This window comes from Ipomoea nil, unplaced genomic scaffold (assembly GCF_001879475.1).
Source record: "Ipomoea nil cultivar Tokyo-kokei standard unplaced genomic scaffold, Asagao_1.1 scaffold0317, whole genome shotgun sequence".
Lineage (NCBI taxonomy): Eukaryota > Viridiplantae > Streptophyta > Magnoliopsida > Solanales > Convolvulaceae > Ipomoea > Ipomoea nil.
Genome location: NW_017616745.1, coordinates 1,913,318 through 1,936,434, shown reverse-complemented (window position 1 = coordinate 1,936,434; position 23,117 = coordinate 1,913,318). Strand labels below are relative to the sequence as shown.

Here is a 23,117-nt window from a genome sequence, read left to right as displayed (position 1 = left end):
TTTATGCGCCATGGCCGGCCCTTCCTCTGCTAACCGCTGACTACTCAACTCTCGACTGTCTAACGAGTGGTCCCATGGGTATCCTACTCGGGTATTTATCAATTGATATTATTGACCACTCTTACTAAAATACTAAATAAGGTTTTCTATAAGTCATTGGCTTGCCCCTTTTGACTGAAGGTATACCCAAACTACGTATCCAAAATTATAGTACTGTATGTATCAAAGTGAAGACAACAGACAAAGCTGATAAATTAAACACACACAAACATGGCCTATTGTAACATCATCGTACTAATAATAAGCAAAACTGCCGGCCGGAACATCCTCTGATCTGATCTTCAACGTTTATGGGCCACCGGCCGTGTCATTGAATTGGGTGGTACTGGTCGGACACTCGTTTCGCCGGCAATTTCCGGAGGATGAAGAGCACCATTGCAGAAGGCAAGATTTCCACCATCTGTGGAAGACAACATCAAAATGTTTGTCTCAGTCAGATGATCAGTCATCTATCTGGGCAAATGTATGCGTCATATATATGCAGAAACATTTTTTTTATTTTTGGAAATAATATATGCAGAAAGATTAATTTACCATGTAATAAATGAGATTTAGAATTGGATGAACAAGAACATCAATATCAGCAGCCTCATCAAAGGCAGAAATACCAACCTGCAATGTCATGTTGATTAGACTTTCGGACGTTATTATCCACATTCATCTTTAGGTACTGGTCGCTTGGGCTCGGGCTCGGGGCCCGACCGAGCATTCAGGTCGGAACCGAGCCTAAAGGATTCAGAGCAGAAGCTCATTAAGTTAAGAAGAAGCCTAGTATCAGGTTCGGTCAGTTAAGTACACCCCGACAGGTCAGACACGGTCGGGAATTGATCCTTAAGATGCTTGGAGTCTGATCCGATCAGGTGCTACGGGTCGATAACCCGGGGTATATTCGGATATTCCCCATTAAGTAACCGAAACATCTTGGTTTTCAATTATGGGATATTCTAAGGTATCAATCAACACCATAAAGGATTTTCTAAAAATTGTTGTCTTTTACTTAAAAAACAATACTTTTGATCAACACCTTAAAACAATTCTATATATATAACCTGAAAAAACAATACTTTTGATCAACACCTTAAAACAATTCTATATATATAACCTGAAAAAACAATACTTTTGATCAACACCTTAAAACAATTCTATATATATAACCTGTTATAAAGCATACCACTATGCATTTGATCAAGAAACATATGCTGCAAACTCCAGTCACAAACCCCACCTGCCAACAACTAGGATTAAGCACAACCACCTCAAGTCAAACAAGGGATTTTTCAAAGCTGAAATGCATACATATATGTATATGTAAATGTAGATGTATATGTATATATGCATTATAAGTTGTGTCCCAGATTCCTGTTAGTTAAAATACTATGAACAGACCTCATGCAGCTTCTTCTGCCGTCCCCTGGATTCAATGGGAAAATGTCGCAGCATGACAAACAACCTGGAAAGCAACATTAAATCGAGGTCGCATATTAATTAATGAAATAAAATCAAGACAATTAAAAGGAGAAATGGCAAATTTTTAGCCCCTAAGTAATACTTATCAATTGTTATACCATGGACCAGGGTTTCATATTGCATTATGAACCCCGAGACAACAATTTTGTACTTTCAGTTAACACATTTTATACTTACAGTTAATAGTTTATGTATATGTAAACAATAACTTGATAATTGCTAACATATAATATGATAGCTACATGTACAGAAACTATATCAGCTGCAAGTACAGAATGTGTCAACTATAGATACAGAATCTGACTTGATAATTGGTGACACATAATATGATAGCTACATTTACAGAATGTGTCAACTATAGATACATAATCTAAAGATTATTTTTGGACCAGGGTTCTACAATATGTTGAATATTAGGAAACCTTCATTGAATATTAGGAAACTCCTAGTAGGGTGGGCTTAGTTTCCTAATCCTATTAGGTTAATTTAGTATCTAGTTTAGTATATATAGAGGTCCATAGACATATATAGAGATATAATCTATTCTAATCTTTTACTATAATATATTCTCTTTATTCTCTTGTTCTTTGGTTCTCACATATTTTGCTTCCGCCTAACTGGCGGGTGGTGGTTATTCTCCACCTGTCAGGCCTATCAATCCCTCAATTTCAACATAATATAATGCAAAGTAGACTCTGGTCCATGGTATAATTTCCAATACTTATGGTGTAGAATCTAGAGATTTAAAGCTAGAATCCATTCACCTTCCACCATATATCAAGAATCCCATAGCAGCACAAAATGAAATAACTGCAGAAAATCAAAGATCACATTCCCCTTTAACTGTGCTGGCAATGAATATGAAACAAAACAAAACAAAACAAAAAAAAAAAAATGCTTTAATCCATCAATTTAACCTGAAAAAAACAGCTTTGCAATATCAACTCCTGCAGGGCTTCCACTGAGTTTGATGAATATCCATATGCATATCTATATATGTTCATATCAGAGTTTCACAAACAAGTATTCTGAAGAAATCAAATTGAAATATAATGAAAGTCTGAAGAAATATAATGTTAGTTGATGATAATCCACACCTGTATGATGTATACAACCACATTGATTTTAAAGTATGTGGGTCGAAGATTATCAATGGCGAAGCTTCTTGCCTGGTAGTAAACCTCTGCCCAGAAGAGAATGAGTAATGTGTAGGTGGAGAAGAAGAGAAGCCCCGGGAGATCCAATAGCAACACTCTTAGTGCCTGCTCATTCATATTCATGCACTTTAGTTACCCAAACAACCATCAATCCCCAGATTACTTAAACTTTTAGTCGAGATGTGCTGAGTTTGTCTCATATAGTGGAGTGAAACGGGTAGACCCATTGTAAAGGGATTAAATGCTTATAAATATATTGGTTCTATCCATTCCTATATAAGACAAACTCAACAATTTAATGTCGGGTCAGGAAACTTACTTGTTGTCTCAAATGGAACACGCCCCGATAGAAGCCGAACACTATTGCTCTCACTATGAAGAAGGAGGTAGGCCGGGTTTATGTTAGAATCAGATGGTTGTCTCATCACTATCAGGTTAAACATTTAGTTGAAACAGAAATGAAACGCGTATATAGTATAACTATTAGTTAAAATTTTTAATTGAGACAAAATACGGGATTCTGTATTAGAATTAGTAATGGAGCTGAGCTTACATCCATTGACAACAAAATTCATCAAGTGAAACACTTTTTGTGCTGTCCAACCGTACTCTGGAACCCTTAACTGAATTCTGAACAGTTGTACCTACAACAATGGAAAATCCGAGACAAGTAAAACACATTCATTCTACATCGTATTAACATCAATTAACCATGGGACAACCCTAGTCAAGTTGGTTAAACTGTTGATTTGGTAATCATAAAATTCTAAGTTTAACTCCTGACGAGACTGACCTATTAGTCTTTTTGGTTTATTTGAACCGGTCAGCTATGGGCAACCTAAGTTGGTTTACCTAACTCGTTGTGGTCCTTTCACAATTAAGATCACAAGACTAGATTTATCCAGTGTACACCTTTAGATAGTGACGGTAGGTTTCTCTCGTCACCAAAAAAATAAACAAACAACCATGCATGCATATTAACCCTTCAAATCATCATGTAATAAGCAATGATTGTTAACACACACACACATATATAGGCTTCTGCTCAAATGTGGTCGCACCTTAACATGCAGTCTGTGCGGCCGCTTAAAAAATGCACCAATAGTGTTAGAAAAAGGTACAACAATGAAATACACAAATACACCACAAAAAGCACAATACACCCCCAAAAAAAGCACCATACCTCCTCACACCTAATTGTGCATTTCCGAACACTATGTGATGCGTTTATGCATACCTAATGGCACGTTTTGTGTGATGCATTCTAACGGTGCGTTTTTTTATTTATTTGTACATTTTTTTGTTATGCGTTTCGTAACATCATTGGTACATATTTACATAACTATTGCTGCGCACGTTAAGGCGCGACCGCACCTGAACTAAGGTATATATATATATATATATATATATATATATATATATATATATATATATATATATATATATATATATATATATATATATATATATGATGCGTTTACGCACAAATACACCACAAAAAGCACAATACACCCCAAAAAAAGCACCATACCTCCTCACACCTAATTGTGCATTTCCGAACACTATGTGATGCATTTATGCATACCTAATGGTGCGTTTTTTGTATATTTGTACATTTTTTTTGTTATGCGTTTCGTAACATCATTGGTGTGATCACACTGACAGCACATTAAGGCGCGGCCGCACCTGAACTAAGGTGTATATATATATATATATATATATATACACTTTATGTATGAATCTTACATAAGAGTGTACTAGATTGATGATGATGTTTCAAGAAGTAAAGGGAATATGAATGATATATATTATATATACCAGGGCAACCGTGGCCATGAAAGCATATGAAGCACAGAGAAAGTAAAAAATGGCTTCCTGCCATATTGGTGATTCTCCAATTTTCCTCCACCAATCAAAAAGGGCGGCTGATTCGCCTCCGGCGGTGGCGGTGGCGGCGGAGTAATTGCCGACGACGGGTCTCTGATCTCCGACAACGGCAAAGGTTTTTGTTCTCAGCTGCGACGCCATTATTATTATTGATGAGAAAAGCTCAGAGCTGGCGGCATCAATGCAACCGGTAACTAACGTAACTGATCGCATGCCCAGAAAAGGCTCATCAGACAAAACTGTTCGATCTTCGGACATAATGGGATACACGTGGCATTGTTGCACACGTGTACAATTGGGAGAAGCATGTGGCCTAGATCAGTGTTTTCCGTTTATACCGATTCTTTTACATTTTTGCGATTCATACGCCCTACTATTTTACAAGGTTACAAGTTAAGACTTTGGTCTATTGATTTTTTTTTATTTAAATAGTCTAAGTTAATTTGTCTCATAGTTATTATTTAAAAATATATATTTGTTATAATTCATCATCATTATGGACATTATTATTGTAACGTATGTAACTGTTATACATTTATTGCATCAATTTAATACCTTTGTATTATGTATATATACTCTATACTTAGCTTGTTGTAGAGGAAGATGATAATGAAGAGACTATCATCCTTTCTCCCTCATCTCTCTATTCACTATTCTATTTTTTTCCTTTTAACACGTTATCAGCACGAGCTCTACATCCCCGTTATGGGAACGAAACAGTGTTTAGAGATTGCCCGCCGCGAATGAATGGTTAACTTCAGCCGAACACCCTTTTCTGATTTTCCGGCACTGGCGGTTAATTTTCCGACGATCCGAATCGTTCAAAAGGTCCGCCTCGTTGAGGCGATCATGGATTGTGGTCCACCGCCTCTATCCACGGTGGAAAACGATCTCAATCGTGTCCGGAGTATTCTGGCCGAGTTACGTCAAAGATGGGGTAGAGAACTAGGATTTTGCGGAAAACTCCGCTATTTGCGATCTCACATCCGACGAGGATGGACGATGATCGCCAGCCATCGATGAGGTCTCGGACACAAATGGGAAGGCAGCAGCAACCTCCGATTGCTCTGGAACCGCTGCCATCATTGGAGAAGAAATCGGCGCAGAGGCTGTCGCGATTGGAGAAATCGCAAACAACGGCCGATGATCCAGCTAATTGATCGCGATCGTCCGAGGTCGTTTTGCCGACCGGAGATCACCGTCGCTCATTTTCTGCAGTGCGGACGTCGTCCTCGATTTTTTCGCACGCAGAAATCTCCTATCACCGTTCGCGCCATTCAGGCCGCTCCCGTGCATCGCGTAGTCGCGTCGTTTTGACGGCTACAGTCGATGTAGGCTGGAGATTCATGGCGACTGGCGATCTGCAAGTCCAGGACAGACGCCGGTTGTTGATCGCGCAGGCGAGAGGCGTAAGACGCGGTGATCGGACTTCACAGATGCTTGTACAATATAGACACAAAGTTGGATCATGCGTTTTTTTCATATACAAATGGGCGAACAGGCTTACGATAGCATAATGAACACATGGGATCGACAAAAATACCTAGTTCGATTCACAATCCCCTTTTCTGCGGACATGGACTACGCAGATGCTTCCCTTCGGTGAACGGTATTCTTCTATTAAATCCAGATTATTTATCTATGTTTGGTCCTATAAGGCTATATGAGCATATTTGATACATGATTATGTTGTGCATTGGTTATATTTTCTGAATGCTCACTTGTTTTTTCTGGATTTTCTAGAAATGTTTTATTGGCTTTTAAGAATGTATGGTAGTGATATATAGTGGCTTGGCAGTAGGTGGTGTTGATATTAATTATGGCCAAATATCCAGAATGCTCTTAATCCTACCGTAAATACATGCTTATCCATATATGATGTGCATATTCATACTCTTGTGAAGTTAGATATACTGTTTAATTGCCTGCAAGTTAGTTTGGGACTCATGTGAGAGCTCATTGAAAGTATGAATTTGCAATTAAATGTAATTGTGGATTATTTTTCTATGAGGCTAGCTTTTATACCTCTATGAATATATTGAGCTATAGGCCATGCATAAATGTTAAGATTTATCTCACATTTCATTACGTGATAGCTACAACTTGAAATGAGCTTCATACTATGAATCAGTGACATGGTCCCTATTAAGAAGCACATGTAGCTGCTAAACTTAAATATGCTCTCGTTATGACAAATAGATGATATGAGCGAGCCTAAATATTGTGACATATAGCATGAATATTGAATATAATTTTGCCCAGAAGGCGACAATTCATAGCACTAGTTGTATGATAATAGCATTAGGACAACTTATATGACTAATGTCAAATTAACTTAATTCTGATTTGGAAGTCAAATGATTTATTTGTCCAAATTCATGCATATTGATGGTGCTAATTTGCTATAGAAATTATTTCACATCAGTCTTGGGCATTAGAATAAATCTTAAATCGGAGTATTTAAACAAAATGATAGTGTCTAATTTTTTTTTATAGTTTTACCCAGAAGGTAAATCAAGAGCACTATTTTTATCTGTCACCCGTTATCCTGCCCCAAGCCGATTATAGAAATTTGATCTAAAAGAATCTATAGACCCTAAGTCAATCCCGGAAGGATATTTGGTATACGCGGGTCTCATTGTCATCTATGATGGTCATATTGTACTCCAGTAGTAGTACATGATAAAATTATGCTAAGTGTTTGGTCATTGGGCTATTTTTTTTCAATAAGGTCTGGAAGACTCTGAATGTGGATTGATCTTTAAAGTATATAATGACTCATGAATGAAGTTTGCAACTTCTATTTCTAATGCTATATGCTACTCTCCGAAAGTCAAAATTGACTCACATCATGCTGGTTTGCCTGAAGCAAACAAATTGTGAATATATTTTTACACATAGTAATCACTGCCTGAAAATTCTGACCGGCGCAGTTTGAAAATTAAATTCGTGAAAAATACTTGTTGAACTCCTTTTGGCATGAAATTTTTTTCTGGAGAACCTAGACTCATGATATTTGATGTCTGTAAAAATATTTTGTTAAAAATATGCTTTGGTTATTCCAGAAAAATTTGTAAAGTTTTGGCAGTGTGCTGCCAATTATTTTTCTGCCTGGAGCAATGTTGTGAAAAATTTCAGAAAAAATACTTCCACACCTTGGATTGACATGAAAATTTTTATGTATGTTCTAGACTTACTGAACTACATATCTGCCAAATTTTGTGTCAAAATGTGTTACCGTTTCCCCCCAGAAAAATCTGCAATCCAGGTTAAAATTCTGAAAATTTTCTGCCGTTTTCAGCTTGTACATCTTGCTATTTTTTTATGTTTTCATGCTGATATGAAACTATGAAATAAAATGAGAGCTTGCTTGGAAAAGTACTGTTTTTGACTCCCCGAAATAAGAATGAATGGGCCTGGTAGCAAACATGTGGTCATTTTCTTCGGCGAACGGTACTTCTCTCATTTTTCTAATTTATGAATTAATAAACAATATCTCTTGTCATGTCATGCCTTGTGTGTACCAAACATGGTACTCTTTATTTAATGGATGTGCATGACTCATTTGAGAGTTTGGTGTCCAAGACATAAGGGACAATTATATCACATATTGCATGTGCTTCTCTTTAATTGACAACATTTAGCATATAATCTCTTGATTATGTTCACATAAGAGATTTTGTTATTTATCTTGTTGGCAATTTATGATTTGCTATAGGCCATAGCTATTGAGATTCATCACCCAACTTATAAGTGAGGCAATAGCATGAATTCTCAATATTGTTAGGTTGCACCTGTCGTTGCTAAACCTTAGCTTGCATGTGATAACAATTAAAGACTATGACATGTTTACAGTGCTAGTTTCTGCTATAGAAACTTTTTTGACATGAGATTTGGGCATATGATATTTAAATTTATAGCCCTCATTGTTTTGTATATTTATTTGCCCAGAAGGTAGATTAAGGATTTTAATTCTCTAAGTCATCCTTTTAGGATGAATCTTGACAATGAATTCTTGACCAAAAATGGTCCACCTATCCCATCAATCCCTGAAGGATTGCTATAAGGTTACTATGAGTCAAGTCTAACTCAATGCATATCACAAATTAATCCCTCAAGGATTGCTATACCCCCTTTTTCACCTAGTACATGGTTTCAGAAGTAACATTTCCCTATCTGCGTTATTTTATTTGCGCAGTCTATTTTATATCACCACCACAACGTACCCATGATAGGGGATCAATACATATAATTGGGTACGTTGACTGCATTCCTTATGAAGATTGTTTCTCGGCATTAGGGGGAGATAATATACTACTCCGTAGCTTTTTGGAATGCCAAGAAATTTCATAAGAATAAAAACATCTTCATTATTTAAATCCATGTACTAGTTAGATTGAACTGGAAGTTCAAAAGATAATCTATTTGCGATTTTAGCAAATAATCTGCCAAATACATCTATTGATCATAAAGATCTTAAAAGAAGTGACTAGGTCCTATATCCTTGGACCAAACATATCTATCGATACTCCTTGACACTAGAAGTATAGGAGATCTATCGGTGAAAGAGATATGGATCATAATACTAGATCTAGTAAAGAAATATTGTCACTCTTGAAATAGCTTGAATAATTATGTCCTGCAGACGTTCGTCCAGATGACGAAAAACCCTGGTAAGACTTATAGGTGCACCAAACAAACGTAATACTAGGGATGCGGAACGACCAGATCAAAATATTGGGAAATGTTTAGAATCTGGTTGTTTTTGAAATTGCCATTACTTTTACAAATATGGGAGTTTTACAAAAAGGTTATAGTTGTCGACAACACTATTGCCATTACAAATTGCTCGTTATATGATAATCTGGATCCAGAGTTAGGCACCAGAAGTGCCATGACTATTTAATATATAAGGAGCAATTAAGGCATAGCTTGACTCGCTAAAATGAATAAATTCTCTTTATAACAATACACCATTTGAGCGTTAACCCTGAAGGTTACAAATGAGTGTGTGCATGAAAGAGAAATAAGAATAATGAGGTGATAAAGCGAGTTTGTAGCCTATGGGTTCACGCAGAGACCCTTAATTGATTTTAATCAAATATACTCTCCCACGGTAAATGGCATTAAGTTCTGCTACATAATACAATTGGCAGAATAATAAATTTAGATATGCAGTTAAATTTATCTTGAGAAATCCCTGATCGATTCATAATTCTCGAAATGAGGATTTTTAAGTATTATTATGTGTCATTATTTACTCTTTAAAGGGTTGCGAATGGAGTTAATATCCTCATTGAAGGAATAATATGTACCATTGTGTGCTCGATAAAGGGTTGATAATGAACTTATTTATTATTTATTATCTCAGTCAAGATTGATGGTGTAAACATCAATGAAAGATATAAAGAGCTTAATGATGTCAGTTCATGTTTAAAGACTGAGACTTTTGAAACAAAAAGCTTGTGAAAGCTATAAGTATTATCTCGACTTGAAGATCGAGTTTTTATTTGAAGATTTTTTTTATATACACCAGTCAGCCTACATCTAAAAATGCTTTTTTCATATGTCTATATGCATATAAGTGTCATGTTTTCATCAAACTAAAGGTTGCCTAATAATCTCTTGAAGCAGATAAGGAACCTTTTTGGACTCGAAGTCCCTTACTTCATTATCGTTGGAGCACCATTATAGAACCAGAAGTTCTATAATCGCAACATATTTGCGATGAAATTGCTAGCAAAATCTAGTGCTCCCCCCTACAAATGAAGTACTTGAATAATGATTAACATATCCTCCGGTATCTTCGAGATACAAAGACATGACATTTATGTAAGAAACCATGATACGGCTTAATAGGCTACTTGGGTACTGGCTGTTTTGTTTGATCCCCGCAATGCGAAACCCAAACTGGTTATACAATGAATTTTCCTAAATGTTCAAAATGAGGACAATAACACTTGTGTTGCACAAATGTTATATGAGCTCTAGAAGAGCCATAAGATTATTGTACACTATAGTGACAATCCAGAAGATTTGTCCAATCCATCTCTTCAAATTTTGAAATATATGTAGAACTTGAAGATTGTTATCTTCAGGGGGAGACGGGAAGTACATTTACTTGAATCAATCCGGAAGATTGAACGTAAAATCCTGAAGATTAAGTCATAAAAGACTAACAATTGCGCACTATTTGCAACACAACGGGAAGTACATTTACTTGAATCAATCCGGAAGATTGAACGTAAAATCCTGAAGATTAACTCATAAAAGACTAACAATTGCGCACTATTTGCAACGCATAAATACATAAATATCATGTACTCTTTTCCTCACTAGTTTTTCTCCCATTGGGTTTTCTAGTGTGGTTTTTAACGAGGCATGAGTATGATATAGTAATGACAATGAGGAAAAGTTGCAAAATAATTGCTTAAATGGACAAACCCCAAAATCCTGAAGATTATGCGGTTTGCGCCCTGAAGGCTTATGGTTGTACTCTTTTTCCCTTAACTAAGTTTTTCCCACAGGGTTTTCTTAAGTTAAGGTTTTTAATGAGGCGACCAAATACAATATATGTTTTTACATATATCATGTACTCTTTTCTTCAACTAGGTTTTTCCCACGTGGTTTTCCTAGTGAAGTTTTTAATGAGGCATGAATATATTTTCTATTGTACTCTTTTCTTGTCTAGGTTTTTCCCACCGGGTTTTCCTAGCAAGTTTTTTACGAGACGAAATTGTGGTCAAATAATGTCCAAGGGGGAGTGTTATAATTCATCATCATTATGGACATTATTATTGTAACGTATGTAACTGTTATACATTTATTGCATCAATTTAATACCTTTGTATTATGTATATATACTCTATACTTAGCTTGTTGTAGGGGTGTAAATGAGCCGAGCCGCTCGCGAGCCGCTCGTGAGCGGCTCGGTCAACGCTCGGCTCGAGCTCGGTCAAAATCGAGCTCGAGCCGAGCTCGAGCGGCTCGTCAAATAAACGAGCACGAGCCGAGCCTAGATACTCTAGGCTCGTGGCTCGTCGAGCCGGCTCGCGAGCCGTATAATATACAATATAATATATAATATTATATAATTAAAATATATAAAAATAATAATTAAAATTTAAAACTCAAAAGTCAAAACTTAAAAGCCCTATTGTTTTGAACATATCCGGGACGAAATATATATGTACAAGGAATCAAGGACTACTACTGTTGACTTGTGTTTTGTTGTGATTTGCAAACTTATTTTGAATGTTTTGAAGTTTGAACAAACAGACTTGTGTCTTCACTATCCTTTACTTCGTTGCGAAATTATTTTGAGTGTTTTGATTTGAAGTTTGTATTATTTATGTATGGATAAAACAGAGCAGTTTAAATTTTAAATCAAATAGGTTAAACCGTCAAATTCAAGGTTAAGATCGAGCACGCATTTGAACCCGAGCTCGAGCCTGATCTCGAGCTCGAATTCGAGCTCAAAATCAAGCTCGAACTCGAGCTCAAGATCGAGTTCGAGCTCGAGCTCGAGCAGCTCGATAATTGCCGAGCTCGAGCTCGAGCATCCAGTTACGAGCTCGATCGAGCTCGAGCTCGAGCTCGAGCATAGCTGCATTTAACGAGCTCGAGCTCGAGCATACCCATGCTCGAGCTCGGCTCGACTCGTTTACACCCCTAGCTTGTTGTAGAGGAAGATGATAATGAAGAGACTATCATCCTTTCTCCCTCATCTCTCTATTCACTATTCTATTTTTTTTCCTTTTAACAATATTGAATAAACCAGTTTAAATTACTGATAATTGACTAGGTCAATACTCAAACCAAATTCTAATCGATGAATGACAACAAAGAGATAAATCAGCTCACGTTGTATGTCTTATCGTTCACGAAAGAAGGCAACTAAACGACACCGACGACCGTTTCGTCGGTGTTTTTGGTCGGAATATGGTCGGAGTCTCGCCGGAGGTTCGACAGAACCCTAGTGACCTGTAATTATAGGTCACGAACTGATTTTTGGGCTTCAATGCTCTAAAATAATATGTTTAAAGGTTTAATTGCAACTTCTGAAAGTTTAAATGCTTAATTGACTTCTTGAGTAAAGTTCAATTACTTATTTGATATTTTTATATCTTTTAATAATTAATAATTGATTCTCACATAAAACGTAGTGAGTATAATTTTGTTTATTTTTATTTAAATTTCGGATATGGATGATATTACTATTTCTATCCAAGTTTTTTCAAAAGTTTGTTCCAAAAGAAAAAGTTTTTCAAAAGTATAAAAGCAAGCTTTGACTTTTTATGTATGAAAGAGAATCTTCTGCTTCTTCCAAATTCCAAAACAGGAAGAATTTCTGAATGTCAATTTTGAGTGGGAAGCTTCGTGCCAACTTTGTAAAAGTGTCACCTGAGCAGCACGTGCGTACTGCATTTATTAATCTGGTTTAATAGCTGTTTAAAAAAATAAAAAATAAAAAACTGGAAAATGATTTTCCGTTGCCGGGAATCGAACCCGGGTCCCCTGGGTGAAAGCCAGATATCCTAACCGCTGGACGACAACGGAACCACATTCTATAACTCTACAAGAATCATTTTACCAGTATTTGGATCAAAATAAAATAATATATTCCGTACTCCATTAAACAAAATTAATTTTAATTTTTGTTGGGTCTAGAACTTTAAGCCTTGGCGATATCACATATTATTATATTAAACAAATCAACGTTATTTGTCTGTTTTATTTATCATTTATTGATCAAATCAACTCTTTCTTTTTACTTTTTTTTTTAGTATTTTTAAATTTTTTGTTGTTCTATAGTAATTTTAATGTAATTTCTAAATATATAAATTTTATATACTAATAGTAAATTCAATATTATGAAAAAATGAATTCAAAATAACTGCAATCAAGCCTCGTTAATCGAACTAGATGTATAAAATGGGACGAATGAAGTACATTTTTTTCAAAGTTCTAGTATTAATGGGTATAGCTGTTGCTTATATATAGTAAATGGGGATACACGGAGCATATGATAATTACTAATCATTTATTATCTTTGTAGTGTACTACCGTGCTTCTTGACCTTTTGAGTCAAGAGGTAGACCCTTCCCGATCAATCAACAAAACATGAAGTGTCTTCTTAATTGTTACACCAATTTGAGTCACTTCAGCGCCAACACATGACGTAACCGATTTGACTAGCCTATGAGCAAGTACCATGTTTCTCTCGCCAGCGAGAATTTCGACTTGTGTTCCTTCCTCACACAATAAAAGCTAGCTTGTTCCACAAAGTAAGACTATGTAAGAGACGTTTCACCTAAAAATGATCCTTATTACTTCTTGACTCATCGAGTATATTCCAATCTCTTGAAATTTAAAGAAATCTTGTATATTAAGAATGAAATATATAAATTGTTAGAGCATCCATAATAGTTATGTTTTTTTTGTGGGTTTTGAGGAGTTCTGTAAGTGTGATTATGAAAGAGAAAATGGAAGGGAAGAGAGAAAAAGAGAGAAAAAAAAAACATTTTCAGCGACCAAAACGCACCCAGCGGGCGCGTGCACGGTGTGACATCCACGTGAGGCGCGCGCAACAGGAGGCTTTTTGCAACGGATCTCAATTTTCTACAAAAAAAAAAAAAAAAAAAAAAAAAAAAAAAAAAAAAAAAAAACCTTCCCTTGCTAGAGGTCCTTTCAATCCCCTCTCTTCTCCCCCTCTCTCTTCCATGTTGGCACTCCCACTCTAAAAAATCATTAAAAAAAATGCACCGATATGCATGTTCTTACATCTTATTCACAATCTAACAGTTGAAGTCTTGATGAACTTAACATAACAATATTTGATAATTAGCATTATCAATAGTATCAGCAAGTTTTAGAAAAAGTTTTAGAGTTGCATCGTATACTATTAGGACATTTAAATACAAATTCAAACCGTTCTCTTGATACTTGAGTATAACTAATACCTTAAGAATAGATCATTCAGAAAAATTATAAGAATAAGTCAAACGATGAATATAATCCATTCTAAACCTATGCTCAAACCTAGTGCAATATGTCCAAAATTTTGGATATTTCAAGCAATTAATTAATGTGGTGGGGTGGATAGATTACTATAATTTATAGACATCATAAATGATTTTGAAATACATATAATATATATATTGCATAGTGGGAAAAAAGAGGAAATTGGACAGCTGTAACATACGAACGAAGAATCATTCTCACTGGCTGCAATTTTAGAACAACAAAAACAATATACAGACAACAAAAGTCAATAAGGAAGGCTAAACCCAAAGCCTTTACCATTGCCCCATTGGGTACCAAAAACTCTTTCTTGCACTGCAAAGCCAACCCAGAAAACCCGAATCCAAATATATATCCACAAGCAAAATCTTGGGTCTTTTTAAAATTTTTTAATTTTCTTGAAATATCTGTTCATCATCACGCGCAAAGTCCACGTATAGACTGTATAAAAGTGATTGGTTTACCAAATTTTTTTGTTTGTTTCTTGTCTATTATTTGAAGATTCTGAGGCTGGTGGATCGGTGAGAGGAACCCATATCTTGATTTTGAGTTAGATGTTAATTCTTGGGGAGAAAAATCGATTCTTGGTTGCCTTTGAAGTCTACTCCATTCTTTTCTTGATGATCAAGCTGTTGTTTGTGTTTCACAGGTTTTTGAGGATTTTAAGGTTAGATGTTGATGATTAGTAGAGGAGGAGGCTGAGGTGGGGCTGAATTATATGGATAATCTGTGCTGTTTTGGTTCTGTAAGTCTTCATCACAATTATGAATTATCAGTGGTTTGTAATAGTAATTAGTTGTTTGGATGGAATTGGGAACTTTCAATTTTGGGGATTTAATTATGTGAGGTTTATCCTGCTTTGAATTTTGCAGGTTTAATTATGTGAGATTTTAAAGCTGAATTATCTGTCATATATGTTTCTGGGAGCAGAAAGTTTATGTTTTTTTTGGTTTCAGATAAGTTTATGTTTCTGACACTAGAGGATTATATACAGGGATATGAATATCCATACATTTCTGAACCCTTTTTTTCTTTATAGGACCAGAAAATATGAATCTTATCGATATAGTGTGATTATAAGGATTGAATTTTAGCATCTGTGAGTTCGTTTTTGTGTGGGTCGGGTGCGAAAGTACTTGAAAATATGCGGACGGGTTGTGGTTCGTGTGACGGGTAATCTCTTAACGGGTGTGGTTTTGCCGCTTTAGCTTGCAGGAGGACGGGCATCACATGGGTCGGGCAAGGGACGAAGCCATCACTCGACCGCCAAGTATGGGTTCAGCTTGGTTAAGGGGAAAGCGAGCCATCCGATGGAGGATTACCACGTTGCTAAGTTTGTTCAGATGCAAAGACACGAATTAGGGCTTTTCGCGATTTATGATGGGCATTTGGGAGATACGGTCCCGGCTTATTTACAAAAGCACTTACTTCCTAATATCTTGAAAGAGGTTAGTTATGGACGAAGAACGTAACGCTAGCTATGATGAGAATACGTTTTAGTTTTGTGTATGATGAATTAGTCGTTTTAATTGTGCTTTTGTTACCATGTCAAGAATGAGTTCTGGACGGATCCAAACCGAGCAATCTTGAAAGCGTACGAGAGAACGGATCAGGCGATTCTTTCGCACAACCCTGATCTAGGACGAGGTGGTTCAACTGCGGTCACTGCAATTCTAATAGATGGTCAGAAGCTGTGGGTAGCTAACGTCGGGGATTCACGAGCCGTGCTTTCGAGACGGGGACAGGCCATTCAGTTATCGGTTGATCACGAACCGAATAAGGAGCGGGGTAGCATTGAAAACAGGGGCGGTTTTGTCTCAAATATGCCAGGTGCTGTTACACATCTTGAACAAAATAAACTAAGGTCACTCAACTGGGTTATAATGCACATGGGCCAAACCACACTAAAAGATTGAATCCAACAAATTAGCTAATCTAACGCATGGCCTTATAAACCCATATGTTCTCTCTTATTTTATCAATGTGGGACTCTTAACACTTTTGTATATTTCAGGAGACGTTGCGAGAGTAAATGGTCAACTTGCTGTTTCTCGTGCCTTTGGAGATAAGAACTTGAAGTCGCACCTGCGATCTGATCCCGACGTTAGGAGTGCTGAAATTGACAGGGATACCGAGCTTCTCATCCTTGCTAGCGACGGCCTCTGGAAGGTAAATGACTATATTCTCCTTGCCTCAACCTTTACTCTCTCCATCGGGATATTTTCCTTAACTGTCTGGCTCGATCCAGGTAATGTCCAACCAAGATGCAGTTGATATCGTGAAGAACATCAAGGACCCGCAGAAGGCTGCCAAGCAATTAGCAATGGAAGCGTTGAACCTCGAAAGTAAAGACGATATCTCGTGCATTGTTGTCAAGTTTTAGTGGTGAAGCCATGATAATCGATCCCCCCGTGTGGAGTATATATTAAACGAGGACTATTTTAGAATGTTTCCGAGAATCCTCGAGCACAGTATGCTCGGGAATACATACATTATATTATATGCATATTTCTCCACCCCCCTTTTTCTGTAATATTCAAATTCTTTTTACTCAGGTTGTGTGGTGGTTGTTTATTGATTTGTTGGACTTGTAGATTCACACACTATACTTAGTTGTGTAATTTGCCTTTTCTCAATCTTTCATAATACTTAGGTTGTCTGTTTGTCTGTCTCTCTCTGTGTTTTTAAGAGTTGTTGGATACCCAAATGATCTTTTAAAGAGTTGTTGGATATATTGTTCTAATTGTACCACTTCTGTATTATCTTTATACCTCTTATGAATTACTCCGATCACTATTATATATCTAAACACTCTTCTAAGGAGTTGTTGAATTGATCTAATTACACTGCTTCTATAGAAATATATACCTCTTGTTGAAGGAGTAGTAGATTATTCTAATTGCTCCAACTATAATATACATAAATGTTCTTCTAAAGAGTTGTTGGATATATTGTTCTAATTATGTTACTTTTTTATAATCTTTATACCATCCTATGAATTACTTAGATCACTATAATATATCTAAATTCGCTTCTAAGGACTAAGGAGTTGAATTGCTCCAATCACATTACTTCTATAAAACTTTATAACCCTTTTAGTGAAAGAGTAGTGGATCACTCCAATCACTTCGACTATAACATATTTAAACGCTCTATCGAAGAGTTGCTTTTGAATACTATTGACTCTATTACATTGTATTATCTGCTCATCTATGTATAGTACTCTTATATTATACAATAAACTTAAATGAGTGCATAAATTCATAATAAAGTCTGAATACAATTATCTGCTGAAAAATCTAAGTAATCATATAAATGCTTAAAATTGGATCCAAGTACAGTACAAGCAAATGATGAATTACTATTGAAGACCTTCCCGATGCTTGACAAGTGTACGACATCGTTTTGTATTCATTCTTGGCCACACATGTTCCGCCCCCTCCCCCCCCACCCCACCCCACCCCACCCCCAACTACTTTGTTTCTAGAGCATTATTCATGCATGAGTGGACGAACTTCCTTTCCTCTAGTACTTTGTTACATTAGGAATAATAAACCCTAGTTTAATTACATTAAGAGTAATGAGACCAATCCTTATTACATTATGAATAATAAGCTCAATCCTTATTAAACTCCTAATATAAGTTGTTTTGTAGTGTATATTCTTCTTGGGCTTCAATTCCTTGATCCAATTACTTTCTTGGGTCGATCCATGTGGCCCAGGCCCAAGATACCATCCATTAATACCAATATCTCTTGACAATTCCTAGAATCCAATATTGGTAGGGGTTGAGCTTCTATAGGAGCGTTATGTTGTGCAACCGTGTGCACCGTGCATGGTGTACACGGTTGCAAAAACGACGTCGTTTTGACGTTTGACTTAAAAAAAAATTAATAATTCAGAATTGCATAACTACACATCCATAACTTCATAACTATAAATCCAGAATTGCATAACTACACATCCATAACTTCATAACTATACATTCAAAATTGCATGCATAACTACACATCCATAACTTCATAGCTATACATTCAGAATTGCATAACTACACTTCCATAACTTCATAACTATACATTCAGAATGTGATATTATAACTTCATAACTATACATTCAGAATTGCATGCATAATTACACATCCATAACTTCATAACTATAAATACAGAATTGCATAACTACACATCCATAATTCCATAACTATAAATCCAGAATGTGAAATTATAAAATTATGAACATATGTTTATGTAACTAACGACAATCGGAAATGATTTTTTTTTTAATGTAAGTCAAACGACGCCGTTTTTGCATCCGTGTGCACCATGCATGGTGCACACGTATACACAACATAATTTGCCGCTTCTATATATGTAATGATCAGTAAACCACTGGACGCACGAAAAATAAACAACACTTAAAAGATCTTGTGTGGTAAATTCAATCGAAAGAATGTTGATAAAAATGAAACATGTGATGCTTTGACCTGCTTTTCTTCAAAAAAAAAAAACAAAAAAAAAACAAAAAACAAAAAAAACAAAAAACAAAAAAAAAAAAAAAAAAAAACAAAACAAAACAAAAAAAAACTTTGGTAATCCCAGCTTCGCTGGACTAACCTAAGTCGGTAAGTCCACAAGACCCCACCCCTAAATCTCGAATCGCGCAATCAGCCTACTAATCAGATCTTAGTCTTCATGTGCACCTTCCAGCATCCTTGGACTTTTATTCATATATGTTTTTAGTGAAATTCGAACCCTCACACTAACGCCTCCAATTATGACTTTTAAGTCAATCGACAAACCAACTACCCTAAGTCTCGAATTTCTCGGCCTTCTCTTATTGTGATGACGGGATCGGAGGTGGTGACACCATGCACATACCCAACATACATAATATAATTAACCAGATTTCATTTTTCTTAAACAAAAATTAAATATATATGTTTGATTACCTGTATTGGAGAACCAGATTCAGCCTTATCCAATTCTTCTGGCAGGTTTATTTAATTCATTCTTTATTATTGGATGGGCATCAAGAAATTTAAAAAGTGCACTTTTTGCTTTCTTGGTTCCTAGAATATAATCATTCTTATATATGCATGGAGTATGGTATCGTATGTGTACACAACATTAAAACAGACACACCAAACTTTATATATATGTTTATGCTAACAAAACATCAATAACAACGATAGTGACTAACATAGCAACGCCCGAAAGCCGCTATATAGTTCTGATTGAGACTTTATTAGAATAGTCTCATTTTACATAATATCCAGTACCATATATGAAAAAAAAAAAAAAAAAAAAAAAAAAAGAGACTATATTCTTCCTTTTGGAAATAATGTAACTTTTCCTGGGATATACCACCCACTCCATGCCTGGTTTCCCTATATAACAACCGGCTTAGAGTGAACCTTGAATGGCTCGGAAGAAGAGAGTTGGGGTTCCTGCAATATATCACAATTGAGTATATATCAATATCTATGAATGAATATTCGGGTTAGGTTCGAATTGAACACAAAAAAAAAAAAAAAAAAAAAAAAAAAAAAAAAAAAATCATAATAGGCTGAAAAATCTAGTAGAAAATGTTCGGATTTATAATCAGAAATCATATTTCCAACCAACTTTCTCACCATTTTTAGAATCAGAAAAATTGCTCATAATTATTTCCGACTACTAGTAAAAAGTAGACCAACCCACCTAAAAAGTTTGTCTAAGAATTTGGATGGCTAGGAAACCTAATAATTTAATCCTTTCACTCTTTTTTTGGACGACGAAAGAAGTCCGCAGCCACTACTCAAGAGTACGTGTGTACTAAAATCTGCTTCCGTTTAATAGCTTATGAACTACATGGCAAAGTAAATCATACTAAGAAGATCTTGTGCTACAGACTCAACCGCTTATGAACTACATGGCAAAGTAAATCGTACTAGTAAAATCTTGTGCTACAGACTCAACCTAGAGAAATTGCGTGTATATTTGGTAGTAAATTGGAATCACAAAGAGATTTTAGTTCACCTGTGAGAAACTTTTAGGAGCATTCCCACTACTAAGCCCAGCCTTCTGCACCTCAAGGACTCTGTTTCTTAAGGCAATGAGCAGCTGTCCGTACGTCAACCGCGGTTCACGCATCATAATTTGAACAAAGCTGTAAGTCAGTGCACCAGTTGAAATACCTGTCAAAGCCTGCATGCATGCATATATATATATATATATATATATATATATATATATATATATATATGTCAAACATAAACATGCATCCTTAATTAATTAGCTTGTCAGATTTAAGATTGGCCCGAGATCAGATGTGGGCCCCACACTCAGCCTGACAGAATATTTGAGAAAATGTAAATCGGAGGGTACATGGCTCAATGGCTCAGCAGACAGGGCCAAATGTCAGTGCAGACAAGGAATCTGTCCACACTGCTGCTGTCGAGATTTGAACCTTTTTTTTTTCGAAATACTGTCTACTGAACTAGTGAGTTAAGTCTGTGCAGACAATTTGGATCCAATATTGATGTGTAGGGAGGGAGATAACTAACCGAGGTGCCTAAACTGTTTTGATGGTCATCACAGGCGCTAATGGAGAGTGCTAGCCCTCCTTGTGTACCTTTATAAGGGCCATATGGGATGCGGTGGTCCTCCCATGAATAGTATCCTTCCCTGATTCACAACAATCACTGTCATATAACTATGTATATTTTACCAACAATTCATAGTTAAGTCACCCCACAACAGCATGGGAAGTTATATCCGCACTTGAACCCTTCTATATATATATATAGGAAAAAATTCTATATATATATAGGAAAAAATTCAAATGCGACGATGCCCTTAGGTGCAGCGGAATTTCATAATACATATTAACAATATGCACCAACAGTGTAAGGAAAACACACCACAATGAAATGCAAAGAAATACTAAAAAATACACAACAGACTCGAAAAAATATACCATATAACTCACCACAGGTATATTTCCTAACACTGTATGGTGTTTTTACTCACACTTAATGGTGTGTTTTTTGTGATGCATACTTAATTTGTGTGTGTTTTTGTGGTGCATTTTCCTAACATTGATGGTGTATATTTATTGAATCACTATTGGAAATTATAGAATTTCCGAACACCGATCTTATATCAAGTCAAAAGTAAAAAGTGATCGAAAATAGCAACAAATGTTTTTTCGGATACCAAAAGTGGTCGGAACAAGACTTTCAATTTGATTTAATTAAGATCATTTTCGGGTGGTCGGAAATTTCATAATTTCCAGCAGTGAACTATTAGTGACACCGCACCTAAGGACATCGCCACACAACCTTACTATATATATATATATATATATATATATATATATATATATATATATATATATATAGAGAGAGAGAGAGAGAGAGAGAGAGAGAGAGTGAGCTGAGCTAGCTACCTGTTCATTCTGCAGACATGAGAGAGATCAAGAAAAGTGCCACTGAAGCAAGTGTCAATAATGGCATGAAGCACAGCCCCAGGAGGGAGTGGCCTTACAATTGTTTCATTGATTTCGTCGTCCAGAATCTTCCCCTCAGTCTCGAAGTCAAGGGGGCACAGTGCTTCATCGTGGCCGTCCACTTCGTTGATTGTGAGCTCGCGGATTTGGGAGCCATGGCCGGAGTAGTAAAACACGACGGAATCTCCGGGCTGGCATCCGTACACCAGCCACCGCATGGCGTCTCTGATGTTCCTCTTTGTTGGGACTCTCCTTGGGTCCCTTTCATCCTCTGCACTTTCCATCAATCTCTTAGGAAAATCTTATGATCACAAGTATCATATAAAAACACTACTGGAAATTATTGAATTTTTTACCATCTAAAAGTGATCTTAAAAGTGGTCGGAAATAGCAACAAGAATTTGTTCGGATACCAAAAGTGTTCGGAAATTTTCGACTTGATTTAAGATTACTTTCAGGTGGTCGAAAATTTTAGAATTTCCAGTAGTGAAAGATGCAAAAGTAACAAAACCTGAGAATAAACTTTTTGTTTGTTGAGCATATAACCATTAATGTGCAATCTAACTATCAGCTCTAACTATTAGTTGAGATGGAACACATACTTCAATTTTGTTTACCTGTGAGGACAACAACAGATGCATATGGGAATCCCAGTCTCTTGACAAGAAGATTCCTCATGGCAACAACATCATTCACACTCCCCGCAAGACTCTTCTTATGGTTTCTGTAACTCACACCGCACAGAACCGCTCGCCGCCGTCCATGAACCGACAGAGGCGGCGGCTGCTCCGGCGGCCACCTCCTGGGTTCCGGCGGCCGGAGATGCGTCACCGCTTGGCACGCCGGACACCGGAAAGTCAGAGCCGAAAAGTGCATCACCATCCTGAACCCACACCTTCTGCAAACCTCTAACTTAGTCGCCATTTTCAGAGGCTTTAGTTTAATTTCTGCAAGTGTGTGTGAGGAATGGAGAGAGCCCAAGAAGAGGTATTTATATCTGAAAGCTAAGGATTCGATTCTCTATTTCTTCTCTCCCTT

The 23,117-nt window shown here is 36.4% G+C and overlaps 3 protein-coding genes and 1 non-coding gene across 6 annotated transcripts; 1 reads left to right on the top strand and 3 right to left on the bottom strand.

The window, feature by feature from the left end:
- Positions 1–263: 263 nt before the first annotated feature.
- Positions 264–4,872, bottom strand: LOC109168881 (tobamovirus multiplication protein 1-like). Of its 3 annotated transcripts, none has more exons than XM_019317746.1 (10): positions 4,503–4,872; positions 3,238–3,328; positions 3,004–3,056; positions 2,622–2,789; positions 2,445–2,514; positions 2,292–2,337; positions 1,447–1,510; positions 1,232–1,285; positions 595–672; positions 264–460 (listed from the first exon to the last, which is right to left on the bottom strand). In XM_019317746.1, the coding sequence occupies exons 1-10, from the start codon at positions 4,827–4,829 to the stop codon at positions 368–370; spliced, it is 1,044 nt and encodes a 347-aa protein (XP_019173291.1). In that variant the 5' UTR covers positions 4,830–4,872; the 3' UTR covers positions 264–367. The 3 variants fall into 3 exon arrangements, 2 of the variants coding, with proteins under 2 accessions (XP_019173291.1, XP_019173285.1); XM_019317740.1 differs by having other exon boundaries at positions 265–460; positions 2,445–2,517; positions 2,625–2,789; XR_002052131.1 differs by having other exon boundaries at positions 371–460; positions 1,232–1,295; positions 2,445–2,517; positions 2,625–2,789.
- An 8,186-nt stretch (positions 4,873–13,058) lies between these two features.
- On the bottom strand, positions 13,059–13,130 carry TRNAE-UUC. The gene has a single exon. It is a non-coding gene; the product is annotated as a tRNA-Glu (tRNA).
- Positions 13,131–14,817: 1,687 nt separating this feature from the next.
- Positions 14,818–17,267, top strand: LOC109168904 (probable protein phosphatase 2C 9). The gene is made up of 6 exons (XM_019317762.1): positions 14,818–15,115; positions 15,244–15,339; positions 15,803–16,042; positions 16,148–16,424; positions 16,609–16,763; positions 16,843–17,267. Exons 2-6 carry the CDS (start codon positions 15,313–15,315, stop codon positions 16,975–16,977), a joined length of 834 nt encoding a protein of 277 aa, XP_019173307.1. The 5' UTR covers positions 14,818–15,115; positions 15,244–15,312; the 3' UTR covers positions 16,978–17,267.
- A 2,450-nt stretch (positions 17,268–19,717) lies between these two features.
- LOC109168898 (metacaspase-1-like) lies at positions 19,718–23,117 on the bottom strand. The gene is made up of 5 exons (XM_019317755.1): positions 22,697–23,117; positions 22,020–22,350; positions 21,136–21,256; positions 20,609–20,776; positions 19,718–20,037 (listed from the first exon to the last, which is right to left on the bottom strand). Exons 1-5 carry the CDS (start codon positions 23,001–23,003, stop codon positions 19,978–19,980), a joined length of 987 nt encoding a protein of 328 aa, XP_019173300.1. The 5' UTR covers positions 23,004–23,117; the 3' UTR covers positions 19,718–19,977.

Excerpts from the sequence above, each read along its gene's own strand:
- LOC109168904 (XM_019317762.1), top strand. The coding sequence starts at position 15,313 with ATGGATAATCTGTGCTGTTTTGGTTCT. Across the intron at positions 16,043-16,147 it reads TTCCTAATATCTTGAAAGAG|AATGAGTTCTGGACGGATCC; the intron begins GTTAGTTATGGA and ends TACCATGTCAAG. Across the intron at positions 16,764-16,842 it reads CTAGCGACGGCCTCTGGAAG|GTAATGTCCAACCAAGATGC; the intron begins GTAAATGACTAT and ends GGCTCGATCCAG.
- LOC109168881 (XM_019317746.1), bottom strand. The coding sequence starts at position 4,829 with ATGTCCGAAGATCGAACAGTTTTGTCTGATGAGCCTTTTCTGGGCATG. Across the intron at positions 2,515-2,621 it reads TTGTATACATCATACAGGTG|TGCATATGGATATTCATCAA; the intron begins TGGATTATCATC and ends CATATATAGATA. Across the intron at positions 2,338-2,444 it reads TGCAAAGCTGTTTTTTTCAG|TTATTTCATTTTGTGCTGCT; the intron begins GTTAAATTGATG and ends GATTTTCTGCAG.
- LOC109168898 (XM_019317755.1), bottom strand. The coding sequence starts at position 23,003 with ATGGCGACTAAGTTAGAGGTTTGCAGAAGGTGTGGGTTCAGGATGGTG. Across the intron at positions 21,257-22,019 it reads CATGTCTGCAGAATGAACAG|GGAAGGATACTATTCATGGG; the intron begins GTAGCTAGCTCA and ends GTTGTGAATCAG. Across the intron at positions 20,777-21,135 it reads AAAACAGTTTAGGCACCTCG|GCTTTGACAGGTATTTCAAC; the intron begins GTTAGTTATCTC and ends GCATGCATGCAG.